Source organism: Pyrus communis, chromosome 10 (assembly GCF_041283825.1).
Source record: "Pyrus communis isolate YQ-2024b chromosome 10, ASM4128382v1, whole genome shotgun sequence".
Lineage (NCBI taxonomy): Eukaryota > Viridiplantae > Streptophyta > Magnoliopsida > Rosales > Rosaceae > Pyrus > Pyrus communis.
In genome coordinates this window covers 20,478,288-20,503,652 of record NC_142574.1, presented here as the reverse complement: position 1 = coordinate 20,503,652, position 25,365 = coordinate 20,478,288, and the positions used below count along the sequence as shown (strand labels likewise).

General features: G+C 36.8%; 2 protein-coding genes across 3 annotated transcripts; both read left to right on the top strand.

Annotated features, from left to right (window-relative positions):
* The first annotated feature begins 3,083 nt into the window (after window positions 1-3,083).
* Window positions 3,084-8,500, top strand: LOC137727470 (protein NRT1/ PTR FAMILY 4.2). Of its 2 annotated transcripts, none has more exons than XM_088678483.1 (6): window positions 3,084-3,461; window positions 5,451-5,580; window positions 5,975-6,192; window positions 6,552-6,956; window positions 7,141-7,262; window positions 7,521-8,500. In XM_088678483.1, exons 2-6 carry the CDS (start codon window positions 5,460-5,462, stop codon window positions 8,257-8,259), a joined length of 1,605 nt encoding a protein of 534 aa, XP_088534609.1. In that variant the 5' UTR covers window positions 3,084-3,461; window positions 5,451-5,459; the 3' UTR covers window positions 8,260-8,500. The 2 variants fall into 2 exon arrangements, with proteins under 2 accessions (XP_088534609.1, XP_088534611.1); XM_088678485.1 differs by lacking the exon at window positions 3,084-3,461 and adding an exon at window positions 4,866-5,242.
* A 3,568-nt stretch (window positions 8,501-12,068) lies between these two features.
* On the top strand, window positions 12,069-13,069 carry LOC137728928 (auxin-induced in root cultures protein 12-like). Its single transcript, XM_068467735.2, has one exon. It carries the CDS (start codon window positions 12,156-12,158, stop codon window positions 12,921-12,923), a length of 768 nt encoding a protein of 255 aa, XP_068323836.2. The 5' UTR covers window positions 12,069-12,155; the 3' UTR covers window positions 12,924-13,069.
* Window positions 13,070-25,365: the final 12,296 nt, after the last annotated feature.

Here is a 25,365-nt window from a genome sequence, read left to right as displayed (position 1 = left end):
GATCGTTGGGAGTAGTGGATTGAAAATCTGATATGCGGATCTTCCGGGTCAAGTTATACAGGGTTGTAAACCCTACCGTCGATCTTTGATCGACGGTTGACTTGTGGTCAATGGGTATCAAACTATTTCAGAATGTCGTTGAGGTTGTGTTTTATGTGAATTGCGTATTCTACGGATAAGAGTTCTGAGATGTGATTTGATAATTGGCCACATGGACCGATCATTCAGGACGCCTCGATGCGCGTGCTAGAGAAGTATAGCGTCGACTCCAGGTGAGTGGATCTTTTCCTTTTTATTGTGCATATTATTGAGAGTTCTATCGATACTTTTAAATTGATTAGGTATATTACCTTCATATAATTATTGTGAATGCTTGAAGTACCTATATGAACTACGAATGGCTTGATCCCTGTTTAGGGTACGTAGGCAGTCTAACGAGACGTTAGATGCAGCCATAAAATATTTGAGACAAAAGCCTTGCTTGGAAAATTGAGTAATGCGAAGGAAATTGGTAAAGACAAGTTTTAGTTTTGTGAATTAGTTAGTTAAATTAGAGTTAATTGGGTTGTCATGGATAATTATCCCTGAAAATAAGTAGTTTGGGAGTAGGGCGTTACTGATTGTACACTTCACACCATATTGTTTATAATTGAAAATGCTACGACATGGTTGAGTAGTAGATTGCATCATGATATATCCATATGCATATTACTTGCATATAATTATTGGGAATGCTTTCAAGTGCAAAGGTGAACTCAGGACACCCAGGTAAGTTCATGTGAGTTTATGGTACTAGTTGAATCGATTACGTTATAGCATGACTACAGTTATGAATTAGGCAACTTCGATACTGTCGTACTGGTTGCCATGAGTTGCACATGTTATATTGAGATGCATTGAGAGCTCATAAACCTGCACCCCGGTGTTCGTGCTCCCGCCCGTGGCCAGGGCACAGTCCTTCACGTGATGTTCACCTCCCGCACCTTATGCTCACCTTGGATCCAAGGTAGGTGCACAGTCCTGTCGTACAGACCATCTTAGGTGGTTCCGACTCGTAGGTGACCCGCGATTATTCGCCCAGTCTTCACGTGATCGTAGCACTCGAGCGTATTTATTTACACCCAGTCTTGTCGTCCAGACCACCTTAGGTGGTTCCGACTCGTGTGCAGGTATACTTATTGAGCTATGAGCTAGCCAGGATTGATGAGATATGGATAAGTCGTACAGGTTACTATAGGTGACTCCGACTTATATGCTAGCCATGATTGATGAGATATGGATAAGTCGTACATGTCACTATAGGTGACTCCGACTTATATGCTAGCCATGATTGATGAGATATGGATAAGTCGTACAGGTCACTATAGGTGACTCCGACTTATATGCTAGCCAGGATTGATGAGATATGGATAAGTCGTACATGTCACTATAGGTGACTCCGACTTATATGCTAGCCATGATTGATGAGATATGGATAAGTCGTACAGGTCACTATAGGTGACTCCGACTTAGATGCTAGCCATGATTGATGAGATATGGATATGTTGTACATGTCATGTTAGATGACTCTGACTGATATATCACTTTGTATTGATTTAATTCATTTGGCCTACTTATTAATGTATGGTGGATTGATGGCAACCCGTGGTTTTGGTCATTTCCGAGTATGGTTTGGATATATGTATATATGTTGTACTGTCTTATGGAAAACGATACGGGTTTTACATTTAGGGGCATTACTTTTAAAGAGGTAGTAACTTTGGGAAGCTTGATTTTATTGCTTACTCACACCTTCTGTTTGGTGCCCTCCAGGTTTTAGCTGCTGAGTTTGTATCGACAAGAATCTATGGCGAATCTTAGTATTGATGGATATTTTTGAGGGTATGATTCTTACCCACATTACTGTACCTTACTTATGCTCTGACATCGCGCGTGAAATGGGTTCGCTCCCACTCGTAGCGCACTCTGGTATTTAGACACTTTTGGATTCAAATTCATTCACTTTTTATACACTATCACATTTTATGGCTTCGTCACCTTCCAGGTGTCGGCCAGCACAGCTCGATTTAGGGTCCAAGTGGACTTTCTGGGTCGGGGTGTGTCACTGAGATGTGACATTATTAGTTTAAATATTTTGATCGAGGTTCTTAGCCTAATTTAAAAGATTTAACTCATGCATTTATGCATTTAATGTCCCACAAATTATGAAATTAAACAAATTCAAATAATATTTTTAAATATAATAAATACTTAAAAATTAATTTTAGAGTAATATTGTTCTTCACAAAAATTATAGCATAATAATAATGTACCCACATAATTATTAACATATTTTAAAAAATAACTATTGATATATTTAGAACATAAAATAAATACATGTAATTAGTATAGGTACATTTAGCAAAATTAAAAATAGGTACAAATAAATTAAAAAATATGGGCACAAAAAGGAATTAATATATGGGTACAAATTGAAACTGAAAAGAAAATTGGTACAAATTAAAAAAAAAAAAAAAAAGTTGCAAATTAAAAATGGGTACAAACTAAAAAGAAAAATATATGATAAAAAATTTAGCCATGAATATAAATATAACAAATGTAACGTTTCTAACACTATATGAATATATTTAGAAATAAAAAAAATATTTTATTATTGAAATAATTAATGACGTTTATTAAAATCTAAGGATCTTGTTCAAAATTAAAAGGAATAAGGTTGTAATCAATAAAGTAGGAAAAATAGGGATGGAAACCTAATATTTCCTTATATAATATTTTCAAGCTTCAACATTAAGATTGAGTCAATCAAAATATTCTGTTTTTAAGGATAGGTCAATGAAAATTAAATTAAAACGAATGATATTGCCCTATTGTGAATATAAAATTATTGATAAATTTATAAACTTTAATTACCATGAATTAATGGTGCTCAATATCAATGGGGGCACTTCCTAAAGCTCAGTGACTGGTATATATAGCAAATTCAGTGAGTGGAAAAGTTTGTAAAAGAATGGCTAGGAGGAAATGATGTGATGTGAATCATAGACGTATTGGTATTGTCCAGAAATAAGAGTTTCTAGACCACAGCCATTTAATAAGGAAAGTTATTTCTCTACTAAAAGGAAAGAAACTCTTACCGCCCGTTCGACATGTACTGCTTTTCCACGCGGTTTTTGTTTTGCAGAAACGAAAAAACGCTTAGGATCTTATGAGTTCACAAACTCAGCTGCAAAAAAGATCAAAGAATTACCCACCTTCTTCCTCACCTCCACAAATAATCCTCCCGTCTACCCATCCAATCTACTCTCTGTGCTAGGTCTTTAAAGAAAAGCTACAACGGTACGAGGGAGAGTTTTACTCTGATAGGTCTTCCATTTGCGTCTCCTTCAAGCTTGTTCAGACGTTGATGATGAGCATCCACTAGAGTTTCTCGATCCAGCATTCCGGCTTGTTGTAGTTGAGTAATTTTTCTACTATTTTCTTTTATCACCATGCATGGCTTCTACTGCTTCTTATATGGACTATTAATCAAATTAAGAATTTTAATTTGAGTTCATCAAATTTACAATTATATATGTAAATTTCCCATACCATGAACTATTAATCATCAGTTTTGTTTTTGGCGCTAGACTGTTAATCACTTTTACATGGCTTATTCCTGATATCCTGTTTAAAAATCGATTTAATATATATATATATATATGTATGTATGTATGTATGTATAAGATGGTGATGAAATTCTACTGCAAACTCCTCTATTAAATTGAAAAGAATAATGTGTTGCATATTACTTCTAGGGAAAATTTGAAATAGGTCCAATTTTATAGACTACTTTTTGAAATAGGTTTAATTTTTAGTGATTTTTGACTTTTGAAATAGGTTCAATTTTTAGTTACTTTGGACCCATTTCAAAAAACCCCTACTTCTAATCATATTTATTGTTGTGAATCCTTTTATTTTTATTTCAGTGCCAAACATGTACTTGTTACTAGAGAACTGTTCAAGAATTATACTGCCAAATGTATTCTCATCATATCTTAAAACCAAAAAATCGTTATATTGTACTTAGGGTAATGTTAGAGAAATTAAATTTTGTAAACTAAATGACATGGAAGTTTATGATTAGATTATTACTTAAGGGTTGATTAACGTGCTTAGTTCTTATTGCAACACATCGTTTAGTTTGCAAATTTAGTCTCCCTAACATAACTTATTGTACTTATCTTTAAAAACAGTTTCAAAAAACAAAAATAATTTACGCATTTGTTTTCTCTCTATGCATACCATTGTTTACATATTTTATTACAAGAGGTATTCTACACAAATTTACACTAAGGGAGAGCGTAGAGTTTAAACCTGGGACGCAGTGGTTGAAGAGGAAGACCCTAGCCACCAAGGCAATCCACCACTTACCACTACTATGTATTTTTATTTTTTTGGATGCTCTTTTGATTTATTCAATTCAGAAGCTTGGAAGAAAAAAAAACCATAGGTGTATGTGTACACGTGATAAAAAAAAAGATGTATTAGTATTGTAAAAACGTTAAAAGACTAGTAGTATTGTCTCAAATAAGATAATAAGATTTGTATCAGGGTTGATTCAAAGTCAATGTAAGTCAATGGTTTGCATTTATGTAAGAAAAGCTTACAGGAAAAAGGATTCATTGTACATGATTTCAAACGATTAGCTCCTTGTACATGATTATTCCAACTCTGTAGCATTACACTAAATCGAATCATTTTGAATAAATTATAGTCTTATATAAAAATGAAAAAACACATTCTTTTGAATTTCTCCATTAAAATTGCCACAAAAAGTAAGAACACATTCTTTTTGAATTTCTCCATTAAAATTGCCCCAAAAAGTAAGTATGATGTGTCAACTGTAACAAAAAGTACCCCAAAAACTCATCAATCTTCATTGTAAATGGCCTAGTTCTTTACTGATTAAACCTTTGAAATTCAAGGTGCCATGCAAACCAATGGGCAGGCATTGAATGCAGGATTCTCAGGAATCCGGTTCACTCTAACCGCCTTTGACAAAGCTTTAATTAATTTCCATGCAATGTGACATTATTCATGCAGGATTTGGACACAAGTGTCTGCATAGCCTTTAGCCTCATCCCCACAAATGCAAATCAATTTAATTTTTCCCCAAACCTCTGTACAGCCTTATCAGTTCTTCTTCTCATCTATCTGTCCCCAAACATTTCTTGTTTTGGTATAATTGTTCCTAATACTGGTAAGTTCATGAATCCAGAATATTTCCTGTAATTTATGGTACAGATCATGGTGGCCTAACACAACCCAAATTATATGCAACTCAACTCTTCCCTTCTGCAGAAAAGTTTTTTTTTTTCCTTATTAATTTATATATTTTCTAGCTGCTTGATTTTCTTCTTCAACTGCAAAATCTTCACTTACAATTGTATATTTGTTAAAACCTATAGGGCACAAAGATGAGTATAGAAACAGATGTCTTTCAGAAAGAAAGTGATGATGACCGATATTTTGACTGGAAAGGAAGAGAGGCAGATCCTCGAAAGCACGGTGGAACCAGAGCTGCTGCCTTTGCATGTGGTATGTTGCAATTGCAGGGATATTTTTTTTTTTTTTTTTTTTTATTCGAGTGTGTTTTAATTTAACTGGAAATATATTATTGTGAGAGGATTCGAACTTGGTGTACAGAGGTAGCATCGATCTTAGTTTAATTATCATAAGATGAGGTTCAAGATGGGGATCTAGAAAAAACCCTTAATAACTTGGAGTGATTTGGTATCTTTTTTGCGTCCAATTTTTTGTTTCTGAAACGAATGAATATTAAGTAATTTAATTACATTCATTATTTTTTTATACAAAAAATGGGATCCAAGAAGGATACCAACAAGCCCTTAGGATCTAGCAAAAGTTTGACATGGGCAAATGTTGTATGATACTGGAATAATTTTGGGAATGAATTTTTTTGTGTGCGCAGTCGTGGAGGTGTTGACAAACATGGTGTTTTTAGCCAATGCCAGTAACTTTGTGAGATACTTCTTGTTGTCAATGCATTACCCACATGCTACAGCAGCAAATATGGTGACGAATTTTATTGGAACCTCCTTTTTGCTCTCCATCCTGGGAGGATTTATCAGTGACTCACTCTTCACAAGATTCACAACCTTAATCATCTCCTCTATCATAGAGTTGCTGGTATGATTTGTTCCCTACTTTTTGGGAAAATTTTAGCATAACACTGAATTAGAAACTTTTCATTTTTCAATCTGCACTTTTGGATTTTAATTTACTTATGAGCCCGTAATTTTCTGAATTGTATAGTAATTTGTCCCTGTTGTCAAATCTATCAAAAAGAATTTTAAATTTAGAGTTACTTTCATCTATTTGATGGGGTAAACTAATAGAAAATGTGATGCACGTGACGGTTGAAGAAAAATTGACACGCTTTAGAAGTTTTAAGGGAGGCTCATAACCAAATTGAAAGTGATTGAGAACCTATATATTTTCATATAAGTATGTGACAGGAAATGGAACAAAAAATTTGTATCATGTAGGGATTAATTTTGCTGAGAATCCAAGCTCAGCACGCAAAATTTCGACCAGCATCGGGTGCTACGCCTTCTCGGTCTCAAGCAGCCATTCTATACACTGGCCTTTATGTCGTTGCTACCGGTGTAGGTGGAATCAATGCGTCCTTACCTGCACACGGTGCTGATCAGCTTGATCACTGCAATCAGAGACTCATCTCTACCTACTTCAATTGGTTTTTCTTTTCCCTGTGCCTTGGGGGCCTCCTAAGCTGTACTGTTATGGTTTGGGTGGAAGAGAACAAGGGCTGGAATTCGAGCTTTACTATTACAAGTATAGCCTTGAGTTTGGCACTTTCAATTTTCATCAGTGGGAGTCCATTTTATCGACACAAACGTCCTGGAGGAAGCGCATTGACAAGAATCCTTAAGGTAAATGTAAATTTAGAAAAGATGCAGTGTTTTATTAGCATTCCAAAATAATCATCATGCACTACTTTTTAAGACTGCAAAGTGGCTATATATAGCATGCGCTAGTAACAACTCTCAAAAAATACTATCGAATAGAATATTGTATTTGGAATTTATTAAATTTTGTTTTTTTGTGGTGTCAAAGGTTCTTGCTTCTGCAGTTCGAAACTGGAAGGCCTCACCCGAAGAGAGAGTATTGGAGAACCAGTATGCAGTATCTGCAATCAATTCGAACGGAGTTAATACGCGATCCCATAACAAGTATAAGTAAGTTCTTCTTTTCCTCTCTTCCAGTTCTTTCTTAATTAGGTGATTAGTGCATATGCATAGTAACATAGGACATTTATGATTCTTTCAATTTAGAGTGGGATTAATTTATAGTGCACACTTGTGGGGCATGCTAAACAAGTTCTGGCCTACCATATGAGATCACTCAAATTTTGAGTGGCAAGAATAGAGCAATTTAAACTCTGTACACAATTCTTTTCATGTAATTTTGGTCTAAAAAACGCTATACTTTATCAGGTTCTTAGACAAAGCATTAATTGATAGCACAGTCAGTGCAGCTCAAGTTAAGGAAACAAAAACTTTTATAGGCCTTCTACCCATCTTTGCAAGCACAATCATGATGAATTGCTGCCTAGCCCAACTTCAGACATACTCAGTGGTACAAGGGAGCACAATGAACCGAAAACTACACAATTTCGAAATCCCAGTTCAGTCATTAACCGTACTCCCCCTCTCCGTTATGCTTGCTTCTATTCCCTTATATGAACGATTCCGAAGAATCTTAGGAGACAAAAACTCAGCAAAAAGTCACATCTTCCAACCACTTTGGAGGATTGGAGTAGGGCTAGCACTAGCATCTGTATCAATGGCTGTAGCTGCCATAGTTGAATCTCAGAGACGTAAGGTGGCTCATAAAAATGTCACATTGTCTTTCTTCTGGCTTGGCTGGCAATACCTCTTCCTTGGAGTCTCAGACATGCTCACTCTTGGAGGAATGCTCGAGTTCTTTTATTCGGAAGCGCCTGATAGCATGAGAAGCATGTCCACTTCATTGTCATGGTGCTCAACATCAATGGGTTACTTTTTGAGCTCAGTTCTGGTGTCCATAGCAAATTCATTGAGTGGAAGATTTGGTAAAGAGTGGCTTGGAGGAGCTGATGTGAATCATTCACGTTTGGATCTGTTTTACACACTTCTCTGCATTCTCAACACTCTCAATGTTCTTAATTACCTATACTGGGCTAGGAAGTATTAGAAGAACGCCGCTCTTCCTTACCTACAGCTACAGCTGCAAATCATATACTGGCACATATGCATAAGTAACTTATTGCAAGCATTTAAAACAGAAAAAGCTTCTTGTACGTGTCAAACTATGACACTATGCAGTGAGGAATGATATTTACTATTTACATATAAGCAGGAAAATATATATTTTTCGCTGTAGTATGTTGTTGTAACAAATTTCAATTAACCAATAATACCGTCATAATCCATCACATTATTAACTTTATTAATACTGTATGAAGCCACAGTTCAATGGGCCTCCACCACTCTCTTCATGATGAAACTTTTATTTCTGGGGTCACGATGTTTCAGTTTGGTACACAGCAGGCTTGTGTCGAAATATGTTTAGGGGTGATTGTGTCAATATAAGTCGTAATCAAAGTGGCTGTTGGGTATGTTGAAGAGAAATGAAGGTGATGTGGTTGTTAGGTGTTAAACACCATAATCACGGAAAATGTGTCAAGACTTTTATATGCTGTCTTCTTGCTCTATCTGTTGTGATTGTGTCAATATAAGTCGTAATCAAAGTGGCTGTTGGGTATGTTGAAGAGAAATGAAGGTGATGTGGTTGTTAGGTGTTAAACACCATAATCACGGAAAATGTGTCAAGACTTTTATATGCTGTCTTCTTGCTCTATCTGTTGTCCTCATGATCTTTGATCCTGTTTTAGTTGTCAATCCTCTAGGATCATGGCATTAATTCGTATGTTGTATTGTTTGCTAGAGTGATTCATATTATACTGCATTGCAAGGGCTCCGCGAGTCCAAATTTTTTTAATAATGCACATAATCAGGGGACGGAGCTAGAAATTTCTTTTAGAGGGGCCAACCCGAAAATCAATTAAAAAAACCTTATTATAGTATGACTTATAACCAATATGAAAATAGGGATGATTTCAAATGATAATGTATCACAATTCCAATGTTATAAAAATTTCAGTGTAGTAGTGGAAAGTGGCAAAGTGATATGAAAAATGTTAATACATAATTACGCAAGAGTGAGGTTTTTCAGTTTGAATGACAAAACAAGAGCACTTTTGCTCATATAATATTTGATATGGAGTACACGCAGTATGAAACTATGTTGGATACTAGGTACATATATTTTTTTTCAAAAATAATGCGTGTGTATTATATAATTGTAGTCTGCGACTTAATAAGCAAATCACTTGAGTGGGGGAATATTGCCCCAGTGAGTCTTCATTGGCTCCGTCCTTGCACAGAATCATTTAGTCTAGTGACACTCAGTTTACTTAAGAAGTTATGAGTTTAAATCTCACATCAGATTATCAAATTACATACTCAAAAATTAATCTTCCTACTATATGACTTAAATTTATATATCCAATATAAAATGTCAAGATTATCTCATCCAATGTTGGATTCCAAATGATCAGAAGGGAAGTGGATCATACATCACTTCAATTATACTACAAAGATCTTCAAGACTTTGAAAGCTCTCTTTTCCAAGATGCATTAACATCAAATACAAGAATTCTAGTCAAAGCTTTCAACTGTCAACTAGACCTATTCACTGAATCTTGTGATTTAGAAGACATTTTTCCTAATTTTCTGAACTGAAGAAATTATATAATCTTTCAGCTTTTGCATCATCACGCAAACTATTTGAATCGACATAGTGGGAGCATTTAACGGCTAAACATTTCATAATCTAATCTGTTTTGGCTTGTCCTTCCCTTAAAAAATTAAAAGAGAAGTTTCTTGGCCTGCTGTGCATGTGAGGGTTAATAATATCGTTTGGACCATAACGTACAATTTCTCTACATTAAATTTTTAATTTTTTTAATCCCTCTACATTAAATTTTTTTATAAATAATTTGAAGAGATGAAGATAGTTTTTGAATGAAACAAAAAGAAGACATAAAAGCGGAACAAAAAAATTGAAAATGCAAAAATCAAGTTCAAAAACATTGGGAGAATATTAAAAAGGTTAGGAGACTCCTAACAACTCACATGTGGTTCGACCAGTAAATTTCATAGTCAGGGAAACTTATACCATTACGCTCAACAGCATAATCTTAACTTGAACACGTAGTTGAAGAGTACTTTAGGAATTCATGTATCAAATTTGGCTAAGAAATTTGAGGCGTCATATTTTCTAATAACCTTATCGAATTGTGATATTTGGAATGGGGTAAGGTATTAGTAAATTCAACACCAATATATTGGAATAATATAGAAAGTATTCCAAATATAACACTCATTTGAGATAAATGATTCCTCTCACTTGCAAAAACAATTGAAAGAAGAAAAAAAACATGGAAGCATTGCACATGAATGACATTCATTGGAATATCCGTATGTATCACATTTTCAACAAATTAAAGAACGAAGAGGCAAAAGCATTTCTCACACAAGTAAGAGTATGAGAAAGCTTTCTAAAAAAAAATTAAACTTGGGACATATCATATTTATTTGCCACAACTTTGTTCCTCCCGTTCCATTCTTTAGGAGTTGGGATTGTGACAACCGAAAATCGCCATTGATATGTGTGGTAGCAAAATTTCACCTCTTTCAATCTTGACGAAATTGTACTTACACAACAAATAAACACTTTTAATAAAGACAACCTCACACGCTCACGAGGTTGAGGGGTTTGAAGAGAGCGAGTTTAGGGCTTAAGTGCGCAGTAAAATCTTACCAAAATTGGTGGAGATGGGTATTTATAGCAGCTAGGCCGTGACCACATGTAGGTTTGCCACGTGTCGGCATTCGATTGCCCAAGACGAGTTATCGATGGATGAGGAAGGAATAATCCCGAAGATTTTTTTTTTTAATAAACAATATTATCTACACTAAAGGAAAGGGGGTGAGCTTAGACTCGCAATGGGCTACAATAATGTGGTTCAAATTCGCTTTGGGCGAGAATCGAACCTAAAACCTCTCACTTACAAGTAAAGAGGAATACCACTAGACCGTAATACTAAGTAACTCCAAAGATATATTTATCTTGGGTTTTAGTAATAATCATATTTTTAATACCTTTGACTTTTCTCCTAACAGAGCTTGATGAGGTTGTAGTTAACTGTTGAATCTTCAATAGAGTTGAACTGCCGGTGAAACGAATCTGGGATTTGCCAGTTTAATGAGGACATTTTGTCACTTGAGAGTAAAAATTCACTTGTCAACTCTAAAAAATTTTGTATTATCTTTGACTCCATAATATGTTTGTGGCCAATGTAGAATTCACGAAGGGAAAGGAATCAACGTCCAATTCCATGTCTTCTATTTTATTTTCATGGATGTAAGTCGTCTCCAACACAAAGTGGAAACAAAGCGAGAAAACAAATAAAAGTCGATCAATTCCCAAATGCACCAATCCCCATTCACCAACCCAAAAGAAAAAGAGTACAATGTATATAACTCACATTCACGGCTCCATTGTTTTAATCTGACGGTACTCCTTCCATGGTCCAAGTAGTCCACATGCTCCTCCTATTTTCTTTTCCATTTTTAATTTTTAATCATCATTTAGTTCGCATTACCCATTTTGCCTCCTTGCAAGAGTGGAAAATGTTCTCAGAGACCATACTAATTACATATAATTATCTTCCATTTATTTATTATTTTGTGATCAATAACGTATCTGAAGATAATTATATATCCAACTACACTTGAAAGATATTATTTTGAACTAGTATCTCCCACTCCATACAAAGATATATTATCGTGTGTGCAGATCCGCGATGTCAGCATGTCACGTGATACATCGGATACACATCTAACAATCATTTTCCAATATAAATTCCCCCACAAGCTTTAGTTTCAGCAGAACACACAAGCTCTCTCTCCCCCTATCTATCTCCCTTTTTCTTTCCACAAGGTCCTCATCTCCCCACTCCTCCAATGGCTTCCTCTCTCCCTCTCTCTCTCCTCCAAATTGCATGCATTTCCCTCCTATGTGCTCTGCTAATCTCACCCGCCGCACAAGCAGCCACGTGCACCTCACAGACATTCAAAAACAACAAGCTCTACTCCAACTGCACAGACCTCCCCGTTCTCGGTTCCTACCTCCACTGGACGTACGACCCCTCCAACTCCTCCCTCTCCGTTGTCTTCGTCGCCGCCGCCCCCAAGCCCGATGGCTGGGTCGCCTGGGCCATCAACCCCACGTCCGAAAAAATGGCCGGGGCCCAGACCCTACTGGCCCACAAAACAACCGACGGTACCCCAACTGTCAAAACCTACAACATCAGCACCTACACCTCCATCGTCCCCGGAAAGCTCTCGTTCGACGTCTGGGACGTCAGCGTCGAGTTCTCCAACGGAACGTACAAGATATTCGCCACCGTCAAGGTCCCGAAAAACGCGGAGTCCGTCAACCAGGTCTGGCAGGTGGGTCCCGGCGTCGACAAAACCACTGGTTTCCCACAAAAGCATGAGTTTGTCGGCTCTAATCTCGTGTCCTTTGGCACTTTGCACTTGGTTGCTAATGCCACTACTGGCACCACTAACTCCACTACCGGCACTACCAACTCCACAACGGGCGGTGCCTCCACGACTAACACCACTGGTGGCAGTGGTAGTGGTGGGGCTTTGAGGATTGGGAGTGGAGGAAACATGGGTTTGTTTTCCATTTCGCTTTTGGTTCTTGGAGCTCTCATTGTTTTCTAAAATTTTGTTCTGAATATTAATGTGATTGAAATCATTGATGTTGATCAATCGAAGTGGAGATGGAGGTTAATTTGAGCATTTTTTTCAGATGGAAGAATATCTTATTGTTATACATGATAGTGTGAAATCCCACATTGATTTAATTATTTGCTCCTTATCTGTATTTTTCTTGGATCGATGAGAGAAGGTCATTAATTAACATCGGTGGTATGTGAGGACGTAGAGAGGTGCTGTTCGATTTAGTTTATCTATACTGTTATTTTAGTTTATCCATTTGGGGTTTTCCATATTTTAAAGATGAGAAACCCTAAGAGACTCTCCCAGGAAGAGATTTTCGATTAACGTTAAATTGGGAGGTGGTCGAGAGGGTTGTCTTCACAATTCTCTTTCAAGATTGTATAGTTGAGCAATTTTAGTGGGTCCTACAGGCTTGACTTCTTTTGAATAAATAAGACAATGATAAGGATAATGCTAGAGAGATTAAATTTAAAGACAAAATTTTGAAAACTAAATAATATGAAAATTGATAATTGGTTTATTAAACTGTTCATTCTTATTAACGACACATCTTTACTTTTCAAAATTTAATCTTTCTAATAATAATTAGCAAATGAAAAAGTTCAAACACAAGTAACTTTTATTATATTATTATAAGACTGAAGTAACTTTTATGATATTATAAAATAGAAATAAATAATTAGAACGAGATAATCACATGAGAAGTGAGAAAGGAACATGGCCAAATATCACATGTTCGATGCAAAGTTCGCATATCACATAGTCACAATGTGAAGATCCTAAGGTATATATACATTGAATAATACTTATTTTCTTTAGTTAATCAGTTGAGGAATAACAATCAGTAAATAAAGATAGCTAGAACTAGCAAGATATTTGTGTGAGGAGTGAGAAAAGAATATAACCAATTATCATATGGCTGATGCTAAGTTTATATATCATGGGGTTTTTATTACAAATAGTCTATGAGATTGGCTCAACTCATTATTTCGGTCTCTCACTTTCAAAATCAATCAATGTCATCCATGACATTCACTACTACACATCAATTTGGTCATTCCGTTTAGATTTCGTCAATGATTCTGTTAGTTTGTATGTGAGACCCACAAATCTAATAAAATGGTGACACGTGGATTATACAAAAGAAAGGTTTTTATCGCAAATGGTCTCTGACATTGATCAAACTCCTCATTCTAGTCCCTGAGTTTCAAAAATCAATAAATCTAGTCCCTAACTTTCACTATTGCACATCAATAGAGTCCTTCCATTAAAATTTTGTCAATATTTTTGTTAGTGTGCTAATGTTGTCCCACTAATCCAATCATATGGTGCTAAGTGGATTAATTATAAGAAACTAATTTCTTTTTTAGAGTGAACCAATTAGCGAGTATTCTGCGCTGACATTTCTCTTGCATCTCACAATCTCGATTGGAAAATAAAATTCAATCTAAATTCAATAAAATCAAATCCAAATTCAATTCAAATTTGATAGGATTATAACCAACTAGAGAGAATGAGAAGTGAGTTTACGGAGGACAGGAGCTTTGGTGTCATGGTGCCTTCCTTTTCTTTTTGAGCATACCTAGATGAAGACGATGATGTCTTTTTTTTTTTTTTTCCTTTTAGTTTTAGTTTTTAATTTCTTATGGTACTTTTAGTTTTAAATCTAAAAAAAAAAAAAATTATAGTTAATCCATGTGACTCCATATGATTGGACTAGTGGGACCATATTACCACACTAACAAAAAAATATTGACAAAATTTTAACGGAATGACTAAATTGATATACGGTAGTGAAAGTCAAGGACCAAATTTATTGATTTTTGAAATTCAAAGACCAATATGAGGAGTTTGATCAATTTCAGAGACCATTTGTGATAAAAACTCTTTTTTTGTGTAATTCACGTGTCACCATTTTATTGGATTTGTGGGTTCCACATGCAAACTAACATAAATAATTGATGGAATCTAAACGGAATGACCAAATTGATGTACAGTGGTGAATGTACGGGACGACATTGATTGATTTTGAAAGTAAAGGATCAAAATGATAAGTTTGATCAATGTTAAGAATCAATGGTGATAAAAACCCTATATCATGCAAATAGTCGCAAGGGTAATGTGGGGATGCTAGGATTCAAACTCTTCCTATGCCAACTTAATGTAAATTAGTATAGAACAATGTTTGTAATAAAATAGTTAAAAATTATGGGTCATTAATAAATAAATAAAAATTATTATTAGTACTTAAAAATTCTTATTTTACATAAAAAATACACTTGTAAATAATGTAAAATTAAAATTTTAAACCGTCAAAAAACAGTTGTCAAATAAATAAATAAAAATTTGTCCGGGTAAGTCCAATAGTCCCACTGCCTTTACTTTTGTGTCCCCCACGTAACCCATCGAATTTAACGTATCAATAAAATGAGGCATCCTCTAGTTGGAAGTTGGCTAGCTACTACCAGTAGTTCTTGGCCCCTTTTGCATAAACAATTGGAACGCACCAAAACCACATTTTATTTTCTCTTTTTCTTTAAAGAAAGGAGTGTCCACTAATATAGGAAGTAATTCACTCAAGGTATTTAAACTATATATTAATAGAACTTTATTTGTCAGTTAAAAACTAAAAAATTACTATTATACTCTTTTATACATAAATAAAACTATATTAAAAAAGAAAAAAAAAAGTGTTCAAATAATTTATCATAAACAAGTTTTTGTTGTTTTTTTTTTCTTTCCCTCACCCATATGGAACCATAATTTTGCTTTTCTACTTTCTCTCTCCCACTTATGATGTAGAACAAACGACACAATGGATCGAAGAGGGAATAGACAGTTGGAAGACAAAAGGACCTAGTGGAAATTTGCAAATTTGGTGTCCGAGTTTCAATTTGGGCACGTGATACATTTTCAAAAAGGAATGATGTCATGAGTCAAATACATTGCTTCGCCTTGTTATACGATGAATTTCTGCCATCTGGGTCGTTTCAGCCTCCAACTTAATTTTTTTTTAAAATTATTTATACCTTTTAGACTTTTGATTAGACATTCACTTATGAATTTTTAATTAAAAAAAAAAAGAAGAATCTTTCATTATATTTGATTTTTGAATTAGTTCACAAATTAATATCACAAGAAAACTCTTAAGATCTAGTAGATACTAGAAAGTAAAGCCCACGCGATGCTGCGAGTTTAAAAATTGCTAAAAAAATGTTTAGAAGATGTAAACACCATGTTCTAGAAGAATGTGAAAAGTTGTTTAAAGGAGGTATCCTAGGCAAGGGAAAAGAAAAAGATTGAAATACATGAAACAAAATTGTATCACAATAAAATTATATTATGAACAAAATAAGGATTAGATTGAGTTTACCTAGTGTTTCTGTGGGGAAAGAAGTCTGGTTTTGCATGAGTTGTAAAGGACCTTTTTTTTGGCAATTTTATAGGATGTCATCAAATTTGTGTGCGTTTATCTCTGGGGAATGTACATTAGATAAGAGTTCGATTCAACATATGAAAAAAATATTGTTTAGTATGGTGTAAACACAAAATTACACGTGTCTTGGGACAACAAAAGCTCTACGAATGAGATTGCAATTGAGGGTTAAACCCCTCAGTTGTCATATGTGTTCACAGAATGTAGACTGATTGGTATGTCTAAGTACATGTATTACCCTAATTCTATCTTAGTTATTAATCATTACCAGACTAAAATCTCTACTCAAACTTGTAAAGAAGCTTGAGTTTAAATTGATTTTCCTAATTTGAACAAAACTTTACCCAGATGCCTCAAATAATGGGAATCATACAAAAACCAAGCATAGCTAGTAGTACATGAAATCGTGGGTTTGCTGATTATATTAAAAATATTAGGAAATTTTTTAGATACGAAAAAACATAAATAAAGTCTGAAAAATCACTCACTCAATGTCCCAAGATAAAGATCCTTATTTCTAGCAACCCTTCCAATCCTAGCTAGCCATCTTCCATGCTGATGACGTCTGCTACACAGAGAAAAAACAAAACAAAGAGATTTCAGAGATTTTAATTTGATATATATATTATTTCTCATCAATATTTGATCTAAATTATTATGTAAAATTATGAATAGCTAATAAGATCTTGGAATTCTTCTGTACATTGAAGCCCCTCTTGAGAATCCACTGGTTTTCCTAAAAAGACAACATTATGTTAGTAATTGATTAGCGTTTAAATGCATTTGTATATATAACTCTACGGAAGGCATGATTAATAGCAGGTTGTTGGTTGAACTTGAGCCGTACTGAGTGATTGCCTCTCTCTATCATTTGTGCTGCCTACTTCGATGTGAGGTGGATGATGCTCCTTACGGGCTTAGCCGTGAATGAACATTTCGCCTATAAGGTTGCTCATGTTGACTATCGAAGTGAGGCCCCAACCGTGAATGTATGCTCGTTTATGGGCTTAGTCAAGAATGCACGCTCATTCGCGCGCTAAGATGGGAGTACACGCTATCTCAGGGGCCCAGTCGGGAATGTACACTGCCCGAAAGCTCAATTTGTGGTTAGTCGAGTGACTGTTTACCTGGACACTGCTAGAGAGGTTCTTCGTCTACCCTTATTCTACTTCAGGACACCTCGTTTGAGGCACGTTGCATCTCAGTGCGCTACAAAATCTGATTCACCAAGGTTGTTTGTTGTATGAGGGCGCTCGTCAACTCTATGACTTGTTGAGACAAGTGTTGTTCTCTATTTGGGTTGGAAGAGCTTAGAAGGAATGCATCTCCTTAAGCAGTGGAAGTGCGGTAGACTCCGGGAACGAGATTTGAGTTGGGAAATGTTAAATCAACTGAGAAATGAGGTGAAAATGTTCCTTGTTCAATCGTTGGCCTAAAAGTTTGGAGCCGGGATGGTTGAACCGGTCTTGGACAGATTTGGGCTGCTTGGAAAGCCACGGGGGTGGGCTGCTCGGAGTGTGGCGCATGTGGGTGTGAGGCTAGGGCTCGACTCAGTAACGTGTTGGGCTCGCATTAGGCTTGAATGGCTCGAGTCAGCTCGCCTTGGGCTTGGGCCCATGTGGGCTTGAATGGCACAACTTGAGTCGTGGTCGTGGCGCCGTGGACCTTGCCGAGGGTGGCTACCGTGGTGGTTGCTATGGTGGTGCCGCTCTATTCATCGTTGTGTTGAGTCTTGTGGATCCCCGTGGTCATATTTCTTGAACGTCGGAATTTCCGTTCGTCAAGGTTTCCGAATCTCTTGTCATTGTATTTCTCTTTTACGTTTTATCTAAGAATTTTTATAAATAAAAATTTCAAGAATAAGAACGTATGAAAAATCTACAAATGAACAAGAAAACGAAAAACCTTAAATGCGAGAGTCTTCTATGAATGTGTGACTCAAACTCTCAATGAAAGCACCAAATTGTGGATGCAAATTTCCGCCTTCTTCTTCTTGGACGAAATTGCACCTGCAAAACAATTAACACCTTAGGTTAAGGTCAAGAGCCTTACGCGCCCACAATGAATGGGGGGGCTTTGGCCGAAGCACCTCCAATGCCAAAGTTAGGATTTAAGGGAAAAGTGTTTAGAGAAATTTGGAGAATTTTGCAAGAGAGTTGGAATTAGGTTTTTGGGAGAAATGGGAACTATTTATAAGGGTGTGGCTGGCCCTTATTTGGAGAAACAGGGTTCGGTTTATGGTGGTTTTTGGGTGTAATTGCAAGATATTATGTCAAAATTGTGACAGCCCGTCCCGGGAAATTTAAAAACGTACGCATGAAAAGACGATTTTGCCCCTAGTTCGATTTCTTTACATTTTGTGGTTATTTTTGGTTGGTTGTTGGCTAATGGTGGACCACACATTTCCCTCACTGTTTTCTCCCTTTCCCTGCACCTCCCCCGTGCCTTTCCCTTTCCCATTTTTCATATCCTTTGTATGGACCACACCCAAAATCCATCAAACTTTCACAGATCGAAGAAACCAAGCACATATTCTGGCTTGTGAGGCTTGTAGGAGTCCAACCATACCCATTTCAGGTAAGAATACATTCATTTTCACGTCGAACTCATGATGCCCGATTTTGGTATTGTTCATGCACACGTGATTTCTCACATTTTAGGGAATTTCGAGCTTGTAGGAAGCTTGGTGAGGTCCCTAGGAGGCTCGGGGTGGTTCGTTTGAAGGTTTTGGACGTCGAGATCACGAGTTTCGAGGTTGGCACGAGTTGGGGTGATTTTGCAGGTGAGATTTCGTGGATTTTAGCCCTTGAAAGTGGTATGATTGTGTTCCTCTCGTTGTAAGCTTCATTTTGGTACCAATTTTGTGAAATTTGGTTGAAAAACGAAGAAGATAGGACGATTTGAAAAATTCCCAGTTTTCCGGCGCCGAGCGACGGCGCTGGAGAAGACGACGAAATATTCCGTCAAATCTGACGGAATATTCCTGACGCCGTTGACGGAATCTGTTAGGGATAACGGAATATTCCTAACGGCGTCAACTGACGCCGTCAGCGTGCCAAGCACGTGCCTGCGCGTGGCCGGCGCGTGGGGGCGCGTGCGATGGTGAAAAATTATTTTAAAAATATGGGGATGTTCCTGAGGTTGAGTAGATTACGTTGGTGTATTCATACACCCCATTTGAGTATTGTATGAGAAGTTATTTCTAAAGGTTGGTTATGTGTATTAAAATTAACGTTTTTGTAGTTGTTTCGCATATAAGTGATACCTATCCCGAGGACGAGCGTGGTCACTCGAGGCAGGGGGGCTACGACCCTTCCACATACCATTGAGTGGGCTTTTGGTTTTCTGTATATACCTATATACATATATTTTCCCAGAAATTGATTGAAATGTTTATTCGTTATATGCCATACATTATATTACCGTTGTTTATGCATCGTTAGTTGCATTATTAGTTGTTATATGTGTGTGTGTGTGTGTGTGTGTGTATATATATATATATATATATATGCATATTTGGTGTTGTGGACGCACAGGTAAGTGCCAGGTAAGTGTTATTCATGTTTACATTCAGTAGTGATTGGAGATGCTTAGAGAGCTCATAACCTGCACCCCCGGTGTTAGTGCTCCCGCCCAGAGTTAGGCACAGTCCTTCACGTGATGTTTACCTCCCGCATCACACGCTCAGCTTGGATCCAAGTTAGGTGCACAGTCCTATCGTACAAACCACTCTAGGTGGTTCCGACTCGTAGGTGACCCGCGATTATTCGCCCAGCCTTCACGTGATCGTAGCACTTGAGCGTATATATATATATTACACCCAGGCCTGTCGTACAGACCACTTTAGGTGGTTCCGACTCGTGTGCAGGTCTAATTAGTGAGATTGAGATTTGAGCTCTAGATTCAGTCGTACAGGTCACGTTAGGTGACTCCGGCTGCCAGATTATATGACAGTGATATGTTTATACCTGAGCACTTGCATTTTACTTTGAGATGTTGGCATGGCATATTCTTGAGCATGATTTATATATATACGTATATCTATTTTCTGGGAAGTATACAGGTTTTACAGCGAGGGGTTAGAACGTATTTATTAAATGGTTTTCGAAAAGCTTTGTTTTTGCACACTCACTCTTTTGTTTTGCGCCCTTCTAGGTTCTAGTTGACTAGCAGGTTTGGTGGTTTTTCCCCAGAGGACTTTCCCGGCATTTCTGACAGACGATCACCAGCGTAGGGCCACCTTCGGGTGTACTGTTGTCGCGTCATTTTCATTTGGACTACTTTAGGCTTATGCTCTGAACTTAACGTCGTACTTGTTATTTCTTTATGTAAAATCAGTTTTTATTTATTCGTATTACTATTTCCACTATTATTTTATTAGCTTCCGCACTGTGCACATGGTTACGTCACTTCCACATGACGGCCAGCATGCCCTGATCTCGATCGGGGTGTGTCAAAAATAATATCTTGCAATCAATTAGAAAATTAATTAGGAAATTAATCAATTAATTTAGGTAATTAATCCTAATTTGCATGAATAATTGAGGGTTACCTTGTGGGGAGGATTTGATGAGGATGGATGAAATAGGTTTTGAATAAATATCTATTTTGATCACCTTTGACCTTGATTGAGTCGTGATTGTCCGTTACTTGCGCGTGGAAGTTCCGATATGCCTCGAGGGTAATTTTGTCTTATTCACCCAAAAATCCACATGTCGTCTCCAAATTCTTCTTGATTATTTTTGGCTCCACATACATCATTTAGATTGACGAAGGTGCTTTCCATGTTGTGTGATGAGATGTTGAAGAGGGGTACAAAGAATGAAGGTGTTTTTGGTGGTATGTAGGAGGTAGCTATGTCAACGAACTGGGTAAAAAGACGAGTGTATTTTTTATTTTATTTTATAATTGTGTTTTAATAAGACTTAAAAGTGTCAATTCTCTGATAAGTGTAAGGACATATGTCGAAAAATTAGATAGGGAGACATCAGCAGGACAGGCATTCAGGGACAACAAACCCGCAACCCTCTACTGTAGCAATCATATATGCAATTGTTATAAATAGCTCAAAGTTAGAGGAATAACCTTTTTAATTGTAGGTGCAAGGTAGATGTAAAATGCCACACTAAAATTATAACACAAGAGGATAATAAATAAAAGGCAGAGAAATAGATGATGTTACTGATATTTCTCTCTCATTTGCTTCTTCTTATATTTTCTGTTCCTTGAAAACATGTAGAGTGCTCTATTAATAGATCAACTCCAAACTGATGCAGTTAATGCATTTTGAAATTTACGACACTTCGTCTAACTATACAATCTCTATGTATTCAACTTTTACTTTGCATGGGCATTGAAAACTTCTGCCCATGCTGAAGACTTTTGCTAACATACTGTGGGCATTCATTGCCATCAGACTTTTCAACACTCCCCCTTGGATGCCCACATATCAATATGAGTTGCCTCGTTAAAACCTTGCTTGGAAAAACCCAACGGGAAAAAACCATAGCGAAGGAAAAAGAGTACAACTTTTCCTGAATCGTTGATATAGTGTCAAGTATGCCTATGTTGCCTCGTTAAAACCTTGATAGGAAAAATCCAGTGGGAAAATCCCTAATCGAAGGAAAAAGAGTACAACAAGCATGTATCATGGATACTCCCCTTGATATGTATCTCCCCCTGATTCTGCATTCTCCAAATTTAGCTGTTTGGTAAGTCGACGTAATCCGATGCCTTGCACTAACTTCTGAAATGTGCACTTTGGTAGAGATTTGATGAACAAGTCTGCCAGATTTTCATTTGAACGGATTTGTTTGACTTCAATAACTTTAGCCTTCTGAAGCTCATGAGCACTGAAAAACTTTGGAGATATGTGTTTAGTCTTATCGCCCTTGATGAATCATTCTTTCATTTGGGCAACACAGGCTGCATTATCTTTATGGATGACAGTTGGGTTGTCTGTCTTCGAAGCTAGACCGCATGAATTCCGAATATGATGGATCATTGATCTTAACCAAGAACATTCACGACTTGCTTCATGTAAAGCAAGTATTTCTGAATGATTTGAAGATGTAGCAACTAATGTTTGCTTGGTTGAGCTCCATGAGATTGTTGTATCATCATTCTTAAACACATATCCAGTTTGTGAGCGGGTTTTATGCGGATCAGAGAGGAAGCCAGCATCTGCATATCCAATAAGGACCTGGTCATCTGTGGAGTTCTTTGAGTAGAAGAGACCCATGTCTGTTGTCCCACGAAGGTATCGCAATACATCTTTAATACCCTTCCAATGACGAATTGTTGGAGCAGAGCTATACCTTGCTAACAAGTTAACTGAAAAAGCTATATCTAATGTAGTACATTGTGCTAAATACAACAAAGCACCTACTGCACTCAGATATGGTACTTCTGGACCAAGGACCAGTTCATCATCTTCTTTTGGACGAAATGAATCTTTATTAATGTCCAAAGAATGAACGACCATTGGCGTGCTTAGTGGATAAGCCTTGTCCATACCAAATCGCTTCAGAATTTTTTCAATGTAAGCTGATTGGTGGACCAAAATTCCACTAGCACAATGCTCGATCTGCAGGCCGAGACAATATTTTGTTTTTCCAAGGTCTTTCATTTCAAATTCGCTTTTCAGATATTCAGCAGTTTTATTGAGCCCTTCAGGAGTTCCAACTAGATTCATATCATCAACATATACTGCCACTATAGCGAATCCAGAATTGGATTTCTTTATGAACACATAAGGGCAAATAACATTGTTGATATACCCTTCTTTGATCAAATACTCACTGAGACGATTATACCACATTCGTCCAGATTGTTTCAGACCATACAATGATCGCCTTAATTTGATCGAGAGTATATCTCGTGTTTTGTTACTTGTTTCAGGAAACTTAAGTCCTTTTGGGACTTACATATAGATGTCAGTATCTAATTCTCCATATAGATACGCAGTGATGACATCCATAAGTCGCATGTCAAGTCTTTCTTAAACCACTAAACTTATTAAGTAACTGAACGTAATTGCGTCCATTACAGGAGAGTGTGTCTCCTCATAATCAATTCCAGGTCTTTGAGAAAAACCTTGTGCAACGAGTCGTGCTTTGTATCTTGCGATCTCGTTTTTCTCATTGCGTTTCCTTGTGAATACCCATTTGTAACCCACAGGGTTTACACTAGGCGGGGTTTGGACTACTGGTCCAAAAACATTACGCCTTTCCAAGGAATTTAATTCTGCCTGGATTGCATCTTTCCACTTAGGCCAATCCTATCTCTGTTTGCATTCATCAACAGAGCGGGGCTCAATATCATCACTTAAGATGATTTCAGTGGCTACTGCGAATGCAAACATATCATCAATGATTATTTCATTCTGATCCCACAATTCATTTGTACATGCATAATTTATAGAGATTTCTTTGCTTTCATGTACTTTTGTCTTTTCAGGGACATATGTCTCATCAAGGACATTTTCTTTTTCTGGAAGTCCAGAATCATGAATTGTGGATGTATCATTCATTTTCTCTTCCTGAATGATTTCATTTGGATTCAGTTATGCCCTCGACTTTCTCTTTCGAGGGGCTGAATCTTTTGAACCTTGGGGTCTACCATGCTTCAGGCGTGCACCAGATGAATCATTCGCTACCACTTTATTTTGTCCAACAGGGACATCAATTCTTGCAGGTGCATTTGCAGCTGGTATATGTAATTTTGTCACTTTCATAGCATCATTAAATGCATCCGGCATTTGATTGGCAATGTTTTGAAGATGAACAATCCTTCTCACTTCAGTTTCACATTGAATGCTGCGAAGATCAAAATGAGACAAGGTGGGAACAACCCATGTTAGCTCTTTCCGTTCTTTTGGAACGGTCTTTTCTCCCCCTAACAACGGGAAAATTGTCTCATCAAAGTGACAATCAGCAAAACGAGCTGTAAACATATCACCTGTCAAGGGTTCCAAATATCTAATTATAGATAGTGAATCAAAACCCACATAAATTCTCAGTCTACGCTGAGGTCCCATTTTAGTGCGTTGCAGCGGTGCAATAGGCACATAAACAGCACAACCAAAAACTCGTAAATGGGAAATGTTTGGCTGATGTCCAAACACGAGTTGTACTGAAGAGTATTGATGGTTGGCTATAAGTCTCAATCGAACCAATGATGCAGCATATAAGATGGCATGTCCCCATGCAGAGACTAGTAATTTGGTTTTCATAAGCAGAGTGTGAGCTATTAACTGAAGTCGCTTGATCAATGTTTCTACTAAACCATTTTGAGTATGGACATGAGGAACAGGGTGTTCAACATCAATGCCCAATGTCATGCAATAATCATCAAAGGTTTGAGACGTAAATTCACCAGCATTATCAAGTCAGATTGACTTAATGGGATAATCTGGGAACTGTGCTCGTAACTTAATTATCTGAGCAAAAAATCTTGCAAAGGCTACATTCCGAGTAGACAAGAGACAAACATGTGACCATCGGGTAAATGCATCAACCAAAACCATAAAATATCGAAATGGTCCACATGATGGTTGAATAGACCCACAAATATACCCTTGAATTCTTTGCAGAAATGATGGGGATTCAGCATCAACCTTTAGTTGTGATGGTCTAATTACCAACTTCCTTTGAGAAAAAGCTTTGCAAGGGTTATCATTTAAGGCAGCAATGTGTCTGCTCACTAATGGATGTCCATTAGAGTTGGTAATGATCCTACGCATCATGGTAGATCCTGGATGACCCAGACGGTCATGCCAAAGCATGTAAACTTTTGAATCAATGAACTTCTGGTTTATGACAGTATGTGATTCAATTTTCCTTATGTATGTATAATACAATCCACTCGACATACCACGCAACTTCTCCAATATACGCTTTTGGGTATCATTGGAGGTAATGCATAGATACTCCACATTTTCTGCACTTTTTGTTTCAATGTGGTATCCATTTAAACATATGTCTTTGA

Coding starts and splice junctions, on each gene's coding strand:
- LOC137727470 (XM_088678483.1), top strand. CDS start 5,460: ATGAGTATAGAAACAGATGTCTTTCAGAAAGAAAGTGATGATGACCGA. Junction 6,957..7,140: donor CATTGACAAGAATCCTTAAG/GTAAATGTAAAT, acceptor GTGGTGTCAAAG/GTTCTTGCTTCTGCAGTTCG. Junction 7,263..7,520: donor CGATCCCATAACAAGTATAA/GTAAGTTCTTCT, acceptor ATACTTTATCAG/GTTCTTAGACAAAGCATTAA.
- LOC137728928 (XM_068467735.2), top strand. CDS start 12,156: ATGGCTTCCTCTCTCCCTCTCTCTCTCCTCCAAATTGCATGCATTTCC.